Source organism: Astyanax mexicanus, chromosome 8, assembly GCF_023375975.1.
Source record: "Astyanax mexicanus isolate ESR-SI-001 chromosome 8, AstMex3_surface, whole genome shotgun sequence".
Taxonomy (NCBI): Eukaryota; Metazoa; Chordata; class Actinopteri; order Characiformes; family Acestrorhamphidae; genus Astyanax; species Astyanax mexicanus.
In genome coordinates, this window is record NC_064415.1 from 34,010,058 (window position 1) to 34,025,979 (window position 15,922).

Here is a 15,922-nt window from a genome sequence, read left to right on the forward strand (position 1 = left end):
AGGCCGAAAATAGTTTCTGAATCGAATCGCTAGACACTGAGAGATTTGCACCCCTAGCGTGAATGCCTCCTATGATATCGGTCTATGGTCCTAAAGGTTTAGCTTTCAAGGTGGGATAAAACAGGCATTGACTCAGGCACCAACTTGAAACATGGTAAAAATAATATTACTCAAATAATCAGAAAAATAATCGATTATTTGATTAGTTGACTACTAAGATCATTAGTTGCAACCCTACCCAAGAGGTTGCTACACCTCTCATGGAGCATGCATGGGTGCCAGGCAGAACTGCTTACCCTTTACTGGATAATGTTAAAGTGTGACGTGGGAAATTTCATTATCACCATGTTATTACGATTATAACCACCTTGTTATGACAAATGTAATCATTTTATGCATGTTCATTTCACTAGATGTGATCATTTGTATGCATGGTTATTTTCTTAGATGTGCATTTTATTAGATGTGCTTAATCACACTTAAAATCACAGTGGTAATTCACTTCATATTCACAGTGGTAATTCACTTCATATTAGCTCGTTTTGCAGAGTTACTCTTTAGGTCAGGTCGACATTTGTGTACGTGCTAGCTAGCAGAGAAATCTTGTCTGATAACCATTTTGGGTAAACACTAGGATGTGAACGTGAAGAGGTTATGCTGACATTTCTGACGAGAACCAACCCTGACAACTCTGTCTGGGAACAGAAGGGAGTTTCTGTCTTGGGATAGAAGGGAGATTTGAAGGATGCCGTTGCAAGCGGAAACCCTATGTCCTTATATGGTTTACGGTTCCGGATACAGCGGAGCGGGGATAAATAATGGCTCTGAGAGACTGTTACTCTCAGAGCACTTTCAGAGCGTGATGATTTCATGACTGATTGTACTCTCAATAATTTGCATTAATAAAAACTTGTTACTCATCTGACACGACTCAGAACTTAATATTTGTCTTTATTAATCGTCACAGGTATTTCCACCACAAATTGGCGTCACGAGACAGGATCCCAAAGTGATCGACGGACGGAGAAAGGTCCCTCTCATCGAGGACGCTCTCCGGTGAGACCGGACCCAAAACGAGGAAGGCCCACAGACAAAGGGACAGTACCGTGGGGGTGAAGGGGGGCAGATCTCCATCCGCCGATCTGACGGGATTTAATAAGAACCTTGGTGGTAAGTGACAAAATCAGTTTTTTGAGAAAACTGTAATATTAAATTCCCTCCACCGGTCCTCAAGCAGCTCCTTCTTGAGAATAAAATAGTACCTATATGGCAGTTAGCGGCCCTTTAAAGGGGTGGCAGTTAGCGGTATAGTATATGTGGCAGTTTTAACGGCATATAACTCGTGGCAGTTAATGGCGTCTAAAGATGCGGCAGTTAGCGGCGTGTGTACAAAACCCACCTGGTTGATAAGGTCTCTAAGTACAGACGTGTATTAGAGTAAAATAGGTCCGGACCGCTAGAAGGACTGCAAGAATAGAGGAGGGTGAGAATAATTTTTGGGAACTAAATTTCTGAGTCAAAGTCAAGTGAGAGAACAACAAAATGGGATCCCACTTAGCTAAAGAACTAAAATATAACCCAAAAATACACACTGCTCCATTATTTCATGAGATGAGTAGAAATTATGGCACAGAGAGTGTAATGTATGTTCCAATTTGGATTAGATACTTTGGATTTCCAGTAAATGGCAGTCTTGGTGTTAGATATTTAGGGAGATTCAAGCAGAGGATACAGCAGCCGCCCATGGGGTGTCCACGGGCAGTAACTAATCATTGGAAAAAGCATAAGGAAAATATGTTAAGGGCAGCAGGGTTTTGGATAGAGGAGGCAGAAAAACGGGAGAAAGAAAGGGAGGGGGGTGCAATTAAACCCATGTCTCAGTGTCTCTCAGCAGTGCTCGATCCTGACCTGGACGCCGCCTGTCCCCGACGCCCACCACCGAACAACAATCAAGTGGGCGCTCCAGCAGCTGAGGCACCACCACCACCAGCAGTTGAGATACCACCACCACCGCCACCATCATCAGCGTATGCAGGCCCATTTCAGCCCGGTCCATATGCAGAACTGAGGGAGAGGCTGGATGAGATGATAGCCAGCACAGGTTTGGGGACCAACGCCCCAGCAAGTTCCCCGGTGTCAAGCAACACAAGGCAAAAGTGGCCAGGGGGAGGGGGGGGGGGGGTGGGGCAAACCAATCTCCCTCCTGCAAAGCCCCAAAACACAGGGAGTTTGGACCAGTCAGATGATCTGATTTTCGTAGGACCGATGGTTCAAGTAGCAGGGCATGAAGGGCCAATGCTAGTTCACAGATACTGGACTGAAAGGGACATTTTGGAAGTTTCTACTGGATTACCAGACCCACAACAAGTTGGAGGAAGGAAATTCGGAAATGAATTTGAGAACTTTTGTATTTCGTGCCGACCCACAGCCAATGAGATAAAGCGCATCCTGATGAGAAAACTTGGATCAAGTTACTGCAAGATTGACAGAGGCTGGCCGCAGCAGGACATCAGACTGGGTGATGTTCAGTGGAATCGAGATCCTGTAGCAAACCCAGATGTGAATTTGGAGTACAGGAACATGATAAGAGACTTAAAAGAGCGCCTTGTTGCAGCTTTTCCCCTTCATGTCGACATGGGAAAAATCGCTGAATGCAAACAGGAAGACGGAGAGACTGTGCAGGATTATATGGTTCGTTTAACCAGAGTCCACACTGATCATAGTGGACTTGACGCTCCTGCAGCCAGAGCAGAAAATGCTGATGCGGTTTCTTCCTGGGAAGCACACTTGCGCAATAGCTTCCTACTGGGACTGAAGCCAGAATTGGCCAATTCCATCAAACAACACTGTATTGGATATTATCGACAACCTCTCAGCGTTATTGAAGATCATGCCAGACACTATGAGATTCTCTTCAAAAATCAAGAAAAGAAAAAGAAGAAGAAAAAGTCTGAAACGATGGATCAAGCTATGTTAACGATGGTACAGCAGGTAACGGAGCTAACTGCAAGCTCCCAGAGGGGAAAAGGAAAAGCACGAGGAAAAGGAAGAGGTAGAGGAAGAGGTGGACGAGGTGGACGAAGTGGCCTGTATTCCGACCACCAGCTCCTCAACAACAGCAACAAAACAGTCAGGAGGACGAAACTGAAGTGGATTGGACAAACAGGTGTTACGCCTGCAGAAGGGAAGAACACTTTGCTAGAGACTGTCCTGGAGAAGTTGACAGCAGTGCGTCAAACAAGTGACGGGCGGCGGAGAGGCAGGACGGCACAGACGAGTCCACTGAGTCATCGGACAGGGAAGTAGATCTTTCTTTCTCTTACCTTAGTTTAGTGCAGCAATTAACCAATAATCCAACAGCAATGCCAATGTTAAATGTTGAAGTGTGTGGAAAGACATGGAAATTTATGGTTGACAGCGGTGCTGGTTATTCTGTAATTAGGGCTGAGGATTTGAAATGTGAAACACAACCAGGAAAACATACAGCATTAATTGGGGTAGGAGGACAAATAGTTAAAGAAAAGGTGTCTGTGCCTCTCCAATGTTCTCTAAATGATCGATCCTTCTCTCACTGCTTTTTGATCTCCTCAACATGCCCAGTAAACTTGTTGGCTAGAGATTTGATGTGTAAATTAGGTTGTAACTTGATTAGCTCACCAACTGGTTTATCTATAGAATTTGAACAACCATGCATGGTCCAATTTGCACCTGGGGCTCCAGGATATGCATATATGTGGCGTTGTGTAGAAGAACAGAGTGAAACAATGAAACATTTTCTGTCAGAAACAAAGAAACTGGTGACAAAGCCTTTAGAATGGAAGCAAACTGAATTGCATTGTACATCCCACATTAGCAGTGGGCCAGACCATGAATACGAACAGTTGTTTTACCACCAGACTTCAGAACCACTGTCTACAACATTTTTAATTTGGGACAGTGAAAAGGCAGCAGCTATGGTCTCTTTAACTAAACAGCAGGACACTTTGTTCACAGTAGAAAATTCCTCCCCTCACATCTCCCTGGCCAGAGTTAACCATACCGTGCCATGGAAAAATATTGGTCCATGGGCTTTACGGGTGGCCAGGGCTAAAGATTGAGTGAATACAAAACACCCCAATGTGCAGCACAGCGCCTCCACCCACACGTGGAGATGCCCTTATCAGTATCGTTTGAAAACAGAGCCTACAGTGGAGCTGTTTGGCAGCGCGCCACTGGTGCAGGCTGTTTCGCTCACAGAGGAAGAGGAACTGGAGCTTAGCTCTCTCCCTCCTCAGCTGTGGGCCAGCAGTAAGTATGATGTAGGGTTAATTAAAGGCTGTGAACCTGTGTCCATTACACCTAAGTCTTCATATAGGCCTAGACAAGCTCAATATCCTTTAAAACCTGAAGCAGTTGAAGGTATTAGGCCCGTGTTTCAAGCTCTTCTTGAAAAAGGGGTCATAGTGCCATGCGCAGACTCACCAGTTAGAACACCAATCTTTCCTGTTAAGAAGCCCGGCCGGGATGAGTGGAGATTTGTACAGGATCTGCAAGCAGTAAATGCAGCAGTTCAAGCACGAGCCCCTGAGGTTCCAAATCCCCACACTATTTTGTCTCAGATACCAACGGAACACACCCATTACAGTGTAGTGGATCTGGCTAATGCATTTTTCAGTGTTCCAATTCATCCAGACAGCAGATTCTGGTTTGCATTCTCCTTTGAAGGGAAAGCATATACTTTTACGAGGTTGTGTCAGGGTTATTGTGAGTCACCTACTATCTATAATGCTGCACTGAGAGATAGCCTGGCAAGCTTAGTTCTACCGCAAGGGGTCACTCTGGCGCAGTACATGGATGATCTTCTCATCTCTGCCCCCTCGCGGCAGCTTTGTAAACAAGCCACATTACAGTTGCTGAAACACTTGGCTGAGCAAGGCCACAAGGCCAGCAAAGCAAAATTACAGTACTGTAAGACTGAGGTTACTTTTGTGGGCCATGTCATAAGGGCTGGAGAGAGACGCATGGCAACTGACAGAATTGAGGCAATTTGCCAAATTCCTAAGCCCACAACAAAGAAACAACTGCTTTCCTTTTTAGGAATGTGTTCATATTGCCGCACTTTCATTTCCTCCTATGCAGAGCAGGAGGGCCCTCTTAGGGACATTATTCCTACAAAAGGGGTTAGCACTGCAAAACTGCAGTGGACACAAGAGGCAGAAGAAGCATTTATACAGCTTAAGGTGGCTTTGCAAAATATGCCAGCATTGGGCATACCTGATCCAACTAAACCTTTTGTTCAGATGGTAGATGCAAAAGGCATCTATATGACTTCAGTGCTTACTCAAAAACATGGAGATAAGCTTCGCCCTGTTGCATACTTCTCTTGTAAGCTGGACTCAGTGGCTCAGGGCCTGCCCACCTGCCTTAGAGCAGTGGCAGCAGCAGAAAAGGCACTAATAGCTTCAAGAGACATAGTGGCTTATGCTCCACTTACATTAAAGGTACCACATGCAGTGCACAACATTCTCCAAGATCAGAGAGTTGCACATCTATCAGCCCAGAGATGGCTGCGATATCACACTGCTTTACTTGACATGCCTAATGTTACAGTACAACGTTGTAGCACGCTCAATCCTGCTTCCCTCCTCCCAACTCCAGAGGATGGGGAGCCACACGACTGTCAGCTGTTGCTGCAGCACGCGTGCACACCACGAATAGATTTGCAAGAAGAGCCATTGCACAATGCGCAAATGGAGCTCTTTGTTGATGGTTCAGCAAGCAGAGATAAGACAGGAACGAACAGAGTAGCATACGCTGTAGTGTCAGCCACAGAGGTCTTGGACACTGGCGTTTTGCCCAGCTCTTACTCAGCACAGGCAGCTGAGCTAGTAGCCCTTACAAAGGCATGCGAATTGGCAAAAGGTCAATCATTGAATGCGTACACTGACAGCAGGTACGCATGGGGCGTGGCAAATGATTTTGGTTTTATGTGGAAGCAGCGTAATTTCCTGACAAGTTCAGGAACAAAGATCAAACACCATGAGCTGATTAACAACTTGCTTTCTGCTCTTTTGCTTCCCTCACAGATCGCAGTAATCAAGTGTGCCGCACACACATCCGCAGGAGATCCAGTGAGCAAGGGAAATGCGTTTGCAGACAGCGTCGCTAAGCACACAGCTCATAATGCAAACATCACAGCTGCACAAATTTCTACACCAGAGCAGGAGAAACCTTCCTTAATTGACATTCAGTCAATGGCAACACCATTAGAGAAAAAAATGTGGGCTAAAACTGATTGTTACAAAGACAATGGCATTTGGAGACAGAAATCCACCAACAGGCCGCTCCTGCCCAAACAATATGCTAAGGTTTTGATCAAAATTGTCCATGGGAGGAGTCACATGGCCAAGGGAGGGATAGTAGAGCAGATTTCCAGGTATTGGTATGCACCTGGACTCCATACACTTGCCCAAAATTTTTGCTCTTCATGTCTCATCTGTGCTCAACACACACACAGACATGCTGCACCACTTACACAGCAGCCAGCAGGTCATCCACCTGCCACAGAACCATTTCAACACTGGCAGATAGACTTTGTAGAGCTAACTCCAGCTGAAGGAAAAAAGGATGGAGAAGCAGTGGCTAAAGCATTTCTCAGAGAACTGATCCCAAGATTTGGTCTGCCAAAAAGGGTTTCTAGCAACAATGGCACACCATTTGTACACACAGGGCTCAAAAGTTTGACCAAATATTTGGGTATTGACATGCATTGTAGTTACCACCCCGCCTCAGCAGGCGCAGTAGAGAGAGCAAACGGCACCATCAAAAATGGATTGGCAAAAATTACACAGCAAACAGGTCTAAATTGGGTCAAATGTCTCCCTCTGGTCCTGTGGCAAAGCAGAACCAGGGTGCAAGCAAAAACAGGCCTAAGTGCATTTGAGATTGTTTTTGGCAGACCTCCCAATGTAGGAGTGGGCCCCCCCCCACTGGAGGACCAACTGTTAGACCACACACTTGTTGAATACTGTATCTCATTGCATGATTCTCTTTTGTCTGCATCTCGACAGGTAAAAGCTGTGCTACCTCAACCAGCTGACCAACCCTTCCATAACCACAAGCCAGGAGACTGGGTGCTGATCAAGGACCTGCGGAGACGAAGGTGGAACCAGCAAAGGTGGACTGGACCTCATCTTGTGCTCCTGACGACCCACACGGCGCTGAAGATTGAAGGACGTGGAACCTGGGTTCATCACACACACTGCAAGAAGGCCCCCACCAAACCTGAAGAAGAGGAAGCTCTGGTTGATCAGTGAGTGGGTGTCTTAAGGTCTCACGGCTGGTGGGACGAGTGCGATTGGGCGTGCCCGCACTCTGAGCACTAAAGTGTCTACATAGGCTAGGGGCACCCACCCTGATAAACCAGTATCACCATGCTGTGGCTGTTAATGGTGGTGACCCTCCTACCTGGGTCCCATCAGTCCCTTCAGGACCGAGTGGAACAACAGTGCTTTGGAAACAAAGCATGCATGGCCACAGTAGCAGCAGCTGACGAGGTGTCTCCCAACAGAGAATGTATTGTCTGCCACAAGCTTGCTGTCCCCTGGATACCAACTCCTTTAAACAATGTGACCGCTGCTACATTGCTGAAGGATCCAGCAGACTGCGCTCTAGACATTCAGATGGCATTTATGCTAAATGTATCAGCCCATTTTGCAGCCACGAAACAGAGCCCTCCATTTAATGGAAATGTGACTGCTATGTTTCAGATGATGCCCCAATGTAACATGACCCACCCCGGACCAAGATATGAGCCAAAATTTGCAAACATGTCTTTCACCACGGTGCCCCCTCTCAATGCATCCACCTGCATGTGCTCATCTGGAATAAGAGGAGGGCCTCGTTTAGGGTACACTGACTGTAAAGTTAACATCACCTTCTATGATAGCTTAGGCTTCAACTGTTCAATATCGGATGGCACTCACACCGTGAGACCCAACTACACAGAATGTCACATCATGTCAGGGGCCCGAACTTCGGGACCTGTGAGCTGGGTGTGTGGCCAAACTGCCTACACCAACTTACCACAAAAGAAGAGCCGGAACGGGACTTGGGTCCACTCATTCCCTTGGAGTGGGTGTTGCACTCCAGCTATGGTGGTCCCACACATGGCAGTTCTCCCTAAGAACTCTTTGACTAGGAAACGACGTGCCGTGGGTTCGAAATACCACGGGTATGTCCTGGCTGACCCTTGGACAACACCTGGAGCATCAGTTGGATGGTCCCTTTTCCTAGGAGGTGGAACAACTGCTACTTTGAATAAGATCAATGGACTTGCATGGCAAATGTTGGTTATGGCTAATAGTAGCACTGAAGCCTTTTTTCTAATAAATGCAGAGATGAGGGCCATACGTCAGGCTGTACTTCAGAATAGAATGGCTCTTGATCTTTTGCTGTCCCATGAAGGGGGAGTGTGTCAGGTTTTGAACACCTCTTGTTGTTTTTCAATTCCAGACTATTATGAGAACATCACTGACCTTGTAAGTCACATGAAACAAGCAATCCATGAACCTCCACCTGTGAATGAGCCATGGCTAGCATGGCTGGAGTCTTTCTTTGGGCCATGGGGATGTTGGCTACTGCCTATGGTCCTCCCTATTATTTGTTTGGGACTCCTTATCCTATGTATCGTACCATGTGTTATGAATTGTATCTCGAAAATGATTACTCGCGCATTCAGTCACTACATGATGTTTCAGGTAATTCCAGGTGACGAAGACCCTGTTACAGGGCTATCCCTAATGCTTACTGAGGAACCTCGGTATGAGAATCCGAGCAATGTGTATGAAATTGCGTGAGTTGATTCCTAGAATCAAAAGGGAGGAGTGACGTGGTAAATTTCATTATCACCATGTTATTACGATTATAACCACCTTGTTATGACAAATGTAATCATTTTATGCATGTTAATTTCACTTGATCATTTGTATGCATGGTTATTTTCTTAGATGTGCATTTTATTAGATGTGCTTAATCACACTTAAAATCACAGTGGTAATTCACTTCATATTCACAGTGGTAATTCACTTCATATTAGCTCGTTTTGCAGAGTTACTCTTTAGGTCAGGTCGACATTTGTGTACGTGCTAGCTAGCAGAGAAATCTTGTCTGATAACCATTTTGGGTAAACACTAGGATGTGAACGTGAAGAGGTTATGCTGACATTTCTGACGAGAACCAACCCTGACAACTCTGTCTGGGAACAGAAGGGAGTTTCTGTCTTGGGATAGAAGGGAGATTTGAAGGATGCCGTTGCAAGCGGAAACCCTATGTCCTTATATGGTTTACGGTTCCGGATACAGCGGAGCGGGGATAAATAATGGCTCTGAGAGACTGTTACTCTCAGAGCACTTTCAGAGCGTGATGATTTCATGACTGATTGTACTCTCAATAATTTGCATTAATAAAAACTTGTTACTCATCTGACACGACTCAGAACTTAATATTTGTCTTTATTAATCGTCACAGGTATTTCCACCACAAACGATAACCTCTGCAATGTAGTGTGATCATCTTTGTATTGTATTAGGTTTTTTTCTATTGGGTGCAAGCCATAGATTAACTTAAAACAATTTTTGGTTTAGGTAACAGGACCAATATGTAATTTATTTTCAGTGTATCATCAGATATTAAGGAAACATGCTGAGTTAAAGCACTGGCAGCTAGGGGTGGGCAATATTATATCGTATACAATATATTGTGACACAGAAATGTCATGATATTAAAAATCCATATCGTGATAACAGGTATATTCTGTCTTAAAAGTATTCTATTATTTACTGTGAAGCTTTAAGTGTATTTATTGTAGTTAGCAGTTTAGTTAGCAGTTTATATCGTCGCTGTCCTATGAAAAACACTTTCATCTCTATTTTTGTCAATTTTTGGTTTACTACATAATTTGAACAGACAAACTGTCCCTTATACTGTGCCAAAATAATTCATCTTAATGAATAGACCAATAGAAACTCTTCAAAATTACCTGAAATAAACTCTTTTTACATTGACTTCCACTGAAAGTTTACAAGTTTTTTTTTTGTTTTGGAGATAAGTGTTTTTATTGGACACCGAAGATATGCACAAAATATTCTGCAATATTTTTTGATGCATTATATTATGTTATGTTATATTATTTATTTTATACATTATAATTATACTGTTATACTCTTATACTATATTCCTGAAATTAATGAATTATTTTAATTTTTTCTATATTGCCAAGTATATTGTTATCGCGAAAATACCCTGATATTATTTCGCCCACCCCTACTGGCAGGCTCTCAACCTCTTCACCAGCAATAGCTTCACCCACCTCCCTCTACCGTTAGGGAAGAGGCCACCACAAGTAATCCAGCAAACATATCTTTTGGGTCTGTGCTGCTACAATGATGATGTCAGCAGTACATGATTTCAAAACAAGTACGGACCCTGTGTGCCAATCATCTCCCCCATTCCAGTTCTTATCAGAAGCAGAAAGAACAGGGAGTATAGGTCAGATAGTGTAAATACATCCAACTTGCAGTATGTAAAATGTAACCCACAGTCTTTGGAACAAAACGCACAGGTTATTAAGTTTGTTTGCTCTACTAAATATCAGATCCCCTGCAAACAAGTCTTATCTAATTAATGATTTTATTACAAATTATGAGCTTGATTTTCTGTTTTTAACAGAGACATGGTTAAATTCTTGTAGTGCTGAAAGTGTATTAATTGAGTCGGCTCCACCAAACTTTACATTTTTAAATGTCTCACGTACCGGCAAGAAAGGTGGAGGTGTAGCTATGCTGTTTGCAGTGTTGTGTGTGAACGAGTTCAAAAGAACGCGTTCATTGAACAAGCTCATTTTTTCATGAATGTTGAACTGAACGCAATACATTTTTAAATAAAGAACTTGAACGTGAATTAGTTCACAGTATGTGTCATGAATGGCAGACATTACTGTAAATGAACGTTGGCTAGTTAATAACATACTGGCAACGACGCGGGGAGCGCGGAGCAACGACGCGGAGAGTGCGCAGCACATCAGGGATAAATACTTTCCCAAATTCAGAGACCATATCTTAAGGTTCACTGATTTATCAGACACACAGAAACTGAGGGTAGTGCTGGGAGAGGGGCGGAGTCCTGCTTTGGCTGGCAGGTGTCACAGTCTGAGGGAGAGTGTGTTAGTTCAGTTATAAACACACCAAAAACACCAGATTCTAATACAGAGATAATCATATAAATCATATAATTGAAAAAATCGAAAATATCCAAACAATTAATTACAATGATAATTAATGTGTAATTAAATGTAGCAAATTATTTATGTATATGTGAATTGTTTATGTATATGTAAATTGTTTATGTATATGTTATAACTGATCAAATGTTGTTCTTTTTTTTAATTAATCATTTAATCAATTAATGCTTTGGCAATACTGTTAATTACTATGGTCATGCCAATAAAGCTTATTTGAATTAAATTTAATTGAATTGAGAGAGAGAGATACAGAGATAGAGAGAGAGAGAGAAAGAGAGAGAGAGACCAATGATGAGAGTGAGAGAAAGCGCTGCAATAAAAAAAAAATGGCTAGTGGTAGTGATGCACGGAGACAGACACCGATTCTCTTTATGAACATTTTCATCACCTGGTAAGAAACCCTCAATTGCAGTGTCATGAGCAAATGTCTACAATGAGCAGTTTCAAAGAACGTATAGTGATTTCTAGCTTGTAGTGTGAAAAAAAGCCTTTATTTGAATATCTCACGAAAAAAGTAAAATTAACTGAACATTGAACTAGCTCAGAATTAAAATTGTGAACTTTGAACGTGAACTGTTCACTTTGAGCACACTGGCTGTTTGATGATACATTCCAATGCAAGCAGTTATCACTTGGTGACTTCACATCTTTTGAATATTTAGGTGCAGTTTTAAAAGGGGCACCAAGAATATTACTAGTAATTGTCTACAGGCCTCCAAGATATAATGCTAATTTTATTGATGATCTTACAGATATGCTATCTTTTATTTCTACTGAATTTGATCATTTTATTATTGCTGGTGATTTTAACATTCATATTGATTATTATGCCAGGGAACTCTATGATGTACTTGACTCTTCTGAACTCTCTCAGCATGTGACTGGAAGCACACACTGTCGTGGTCACACTCTGGATGTGGTTATTTTGAAGGGTTTTAACATATCAGCCTCTTTTAAGGATGTTGCACTGTCAGATCACTACAGTGTTTTATTTGAAATGTGGACTTTAATACAAAGTGAAGCCAGACAGATTAGGTAAAAGAAAAGGCAGATAAATGACATGACAGCTGAACTTTTTTGTGAGCAAAGTGTGCTCTGCATTAAAAACTGCCGTTGTGAAGCCTCTTTTGAAAAAGAATAATCTAGATACAAACCTATTAAACAATTACAGATCAATCTCTAACCTACCATTCATGGGAGTAATTTCAGTCAGGTTTCAGGTTTCCGCTAACTTCTGCAAAAGTTTATCAATGACATCCGCTTAAATACCGACTCAGGAAAAATGTCTATTCTACTACTGCTTGATCTCAGTGCTGCCTCTGACACCACTGACCACAACATTCTAATAGAAAGACTTGGGAACTGGGTTGGACTTGGAACTGTCTTAAAATGGTTTAGTTCATACCTTTAAGGAAGAAAATACTTTGTGGAAATGGAAAATCATTTTTCTGAGACTGTGTCAGCGACCTGTGGTGTACCCCAGGGTTCAATTCTTGGGCCACTCTTATTTAATTTATATATGATTCCTCTGGCTGAAATCATGCGTGATTATGGGATATCTTATGACAGCTATGCAGATGACACTCAGTTCTACATGGCCCTCTGCCCAAACAAATACGGTCCCATTGACTCACTGTGTAAATGCCTTGAGCAGGTAAATAAATGGATGGGACAGAACGTTGTGCAGTTGAATAAAGAGAAAACAGAGATTTTTTTTTGAGAATAGTAATGAGAGGCACAGACTAGCTGCCTATCTGAATTCAAGAGGCCTAAAATCTAAAGAACTAGTGCGTAATATTGGTGTACAAATGGACTCCGATCTCTGCCAATTATCTCCCCAATTCCAGTTCTTATCAGAAGCAGAAAGAACAGGGAGTCTAGGTCAGATAGTGTAAATACATCCAACTTGCAGTTTGTAAAATGTAACCCACAGTCTTAAGAACACAACGCACAGGTTATTAAGTTTGCTCTACTAAATATCTCTTGCAAACAAGTCTTTTCTAATTAAAGATTTTATTACAAATTATGAACTTGATTTTCTGTTTTTAACAGAGACATGGTTAAATTCTTGTAGTGCTGAAGGTGTATTAATTGAGTTGAGAATTTCAACAGATGCTTATTCTCAGTCAATAGCTGGAGTTTTTGAAATGAAAAAAGAAAAGAAAAAAGCACTTTGACTGAACATAAATTTATTTTATTTAACTTTGCTATTATTTAACTGAAATTCACTTTTATATCTGAAAAATAAAGCACATTGTCAGCGTCTGGTGCTGCCCGTCAATTATATAAAACTTAAAACATGCACAGAAATATAAAGCTATATTTTAGAATTAGTTTCTTTTCGCCAGGGAAAATTTATTAAAATATTTAATATATTAATTTATTCATTAAAATCTGTCCAGTGCTCAAAAATGTTAGGCATGCAAAGCGAGCTTGGTGCAGCATGCGCGCATTGCCTGCAAAATAACCTCTGTCTTCTAAAATAAACGTTTTAATAAATAAGGTCGGAGAAGTGTAGTAAAATTAATGTTATTAAACTTGCTATAGCTACTGATAATTAATCAAGAGAAATCAGGCAAAATGTGCTGCGCCTCTCTGTCTCTCTTTCTTTCTCTCTTTCTCTCACTCTCTTTTGCAGTGCGGAGCTGAATTCAGCGCGAGGCTACAGATAATATAAAACTGAGTTCAGTTAAATTAAAATAAGTAAGGACCTGTAAGTAAACATTGTCAAATATAAAGTTTGAGGTTTTGGTGAGCTGCTTTCATGATTTGAAACTGAAACTAACTGAAACTTTAATTATTCTGCGCACTATCAGAAAGCCTGAGTTATTTTAAATGAGTTTCTTTTAGTTTATATTTTATATTATTTATTTATTCATTTTAATTATTTTAATAATCAAATTATTAAATATATATCTTCATAAGATATAAATTATTTACCTTTTATGTCAATTTCTATGATCATTTTAAAAGGTCCTATTTTTCCTTTTTTACGTATATATTTTATTTGTCTATAGTAAATGTCAGTTTTTATTTAAATTTTTTTATATATATTTTTAATCCCTTTTAAACTGTTAGTGCTCAGCGGCATTGTAAATGAGGGCCCCTATCCAGTGTAAATAATCGATTGCTTGTTAAATATTCAGTGTTGCAAAACCAGTTTTTACATAAACAATAAAATTATTTTATTTTATTTAAGCTGCTGGTGTTTCTTTTGCAGCTGACATGCAGTCAGTTTTCTATGCGCTCTTAAAATAGGAATGAACAGAAGTCAGCGCGCTCCTGTCTCTTAAAGGTAATGAGTACTGACACTGATTGGTTTATTTCACGGTACGCCCAAAACACACCCATGAATAATTCAGAGAATTAAAACACACCCTTTGTGCCGTTGGAGCTGCGCAAGGTGTATTTTTCACGCCCTCACAATAGCAAAGACACTGGACACGCCCCTAAATCCAAATGCGCAATTAACTAGTGCGCTATAGATCGTTAAAATAGGGCCCTAAATGTCTCACGTACTGGCAAGAAAGGTGTAGGTGTAGCTATGCTGTTTGATGATACAGTCCAATGCAAGCAGTTATCACTTGGTGACTTCACATTTTTTGAATATTTAGGTACAGTTTTAAAAGGGGCACCAAGAATATATATTTTTTAAAACAATATCTTTATTCGATTTTCAAAATGACAGAAGAATATTATAGCAGTATTTTATAAAACAAGTTTGCAGCTTACCAACATCTCACAAAAAGGAAAAGAAAGAAAAAGAAAAAAATATATAATAAGGGTATGAAATGCTCATAGTTCTCTCTTTGCAGAGTTGTTACAGTTCAGCAATGTCCAGGTCTTTTGTGGTGTTCCTCTCAAGGCTTGGATTTAGGATTTAGGATTTAGTTCTCCGGCTACCTATATCTAACATATCAAAATACTGGTACAAGTCTTTCAATTATCAATCATCAATGTCAGCAAGCTCCCCCTTTTCAAGAAAATTCAGGAAAACCTCCCAGATCTCTCTAAATTCCTTCATTTTACCCTTAATAAGGTAAGGTAACCTCAGACCCCCTCTGTCGTATGGCAGATAGAGTAGAGGATATCTCAGCCTGGGATGCTTACCATTCCAGATGAAATGTGAAATTGTTTTTTTTAAATATTAAATAGAGAAGGTGGTGGCTGGAGAAGTATCGTCTGGAAAATATATAGAAATTTAGGTAAGACAGACATTTTAATTATATTAATTTTTCCAATCATGGATATAGGCAATTTGGCCCATCTAGAGATTGACTTTAATGTTGAGTTCAAATTTGGTTTATTTATATCAGGGGTTATTTTAATTCCAAGATATGTGAATCCCTCTTTAGTGGGACTAAATGGTGTTAACAGAGGTGGCTGAATCTTGTTATTTTCTTGCAGATACATTATAACTGATTTGTTGTTATTAATCTTATACCCAGAAATGTTACCAAAGGAGCTTATAAATTCAAGAAGTGCAGGAATAGTCTGCTTCAAATTAGAAAGAAATAAAACGATGTCATCTGCATACAATGATATTTGATGCTCCATCCCACCAACCTCCCCCTAATACTAGTATGTGTTCATATCTCTGTGGCAAGAGGCTCTATGGTGGCAGTAAATAAAATGCTGATAGGG

General features: G+C 41.2%; 1 protein-coding gene across 1 annotated transcript; it reads left to right on the plus strand.

The window, feature by feature from the left end:
* The first annotated feature begins 719 nt into the window (after window positions 1–719).
* Window positions 720–8,927, plus strand: LOC111197052 (uncharacterized). The gene is made up of 2 exons (XM_049483064.1): window positions 720–1,170; window positions 7,050–8,927. Exon 2 carries the CDS (start codon window positions 7,413–7,415, stop codon window positions 8,835–8,837), a length of 1,425 nt encoding a protein of 474 aa, XP_049339021.1. The 5' UTR covers window positions 720–1,170; window positions 7,050–7,412; the 3' UTR covers window positions 8,838–8,927.
* The last annotated feature ends 6,995 nt before the right edge of the window (window positions 8,928–15,922 follow it).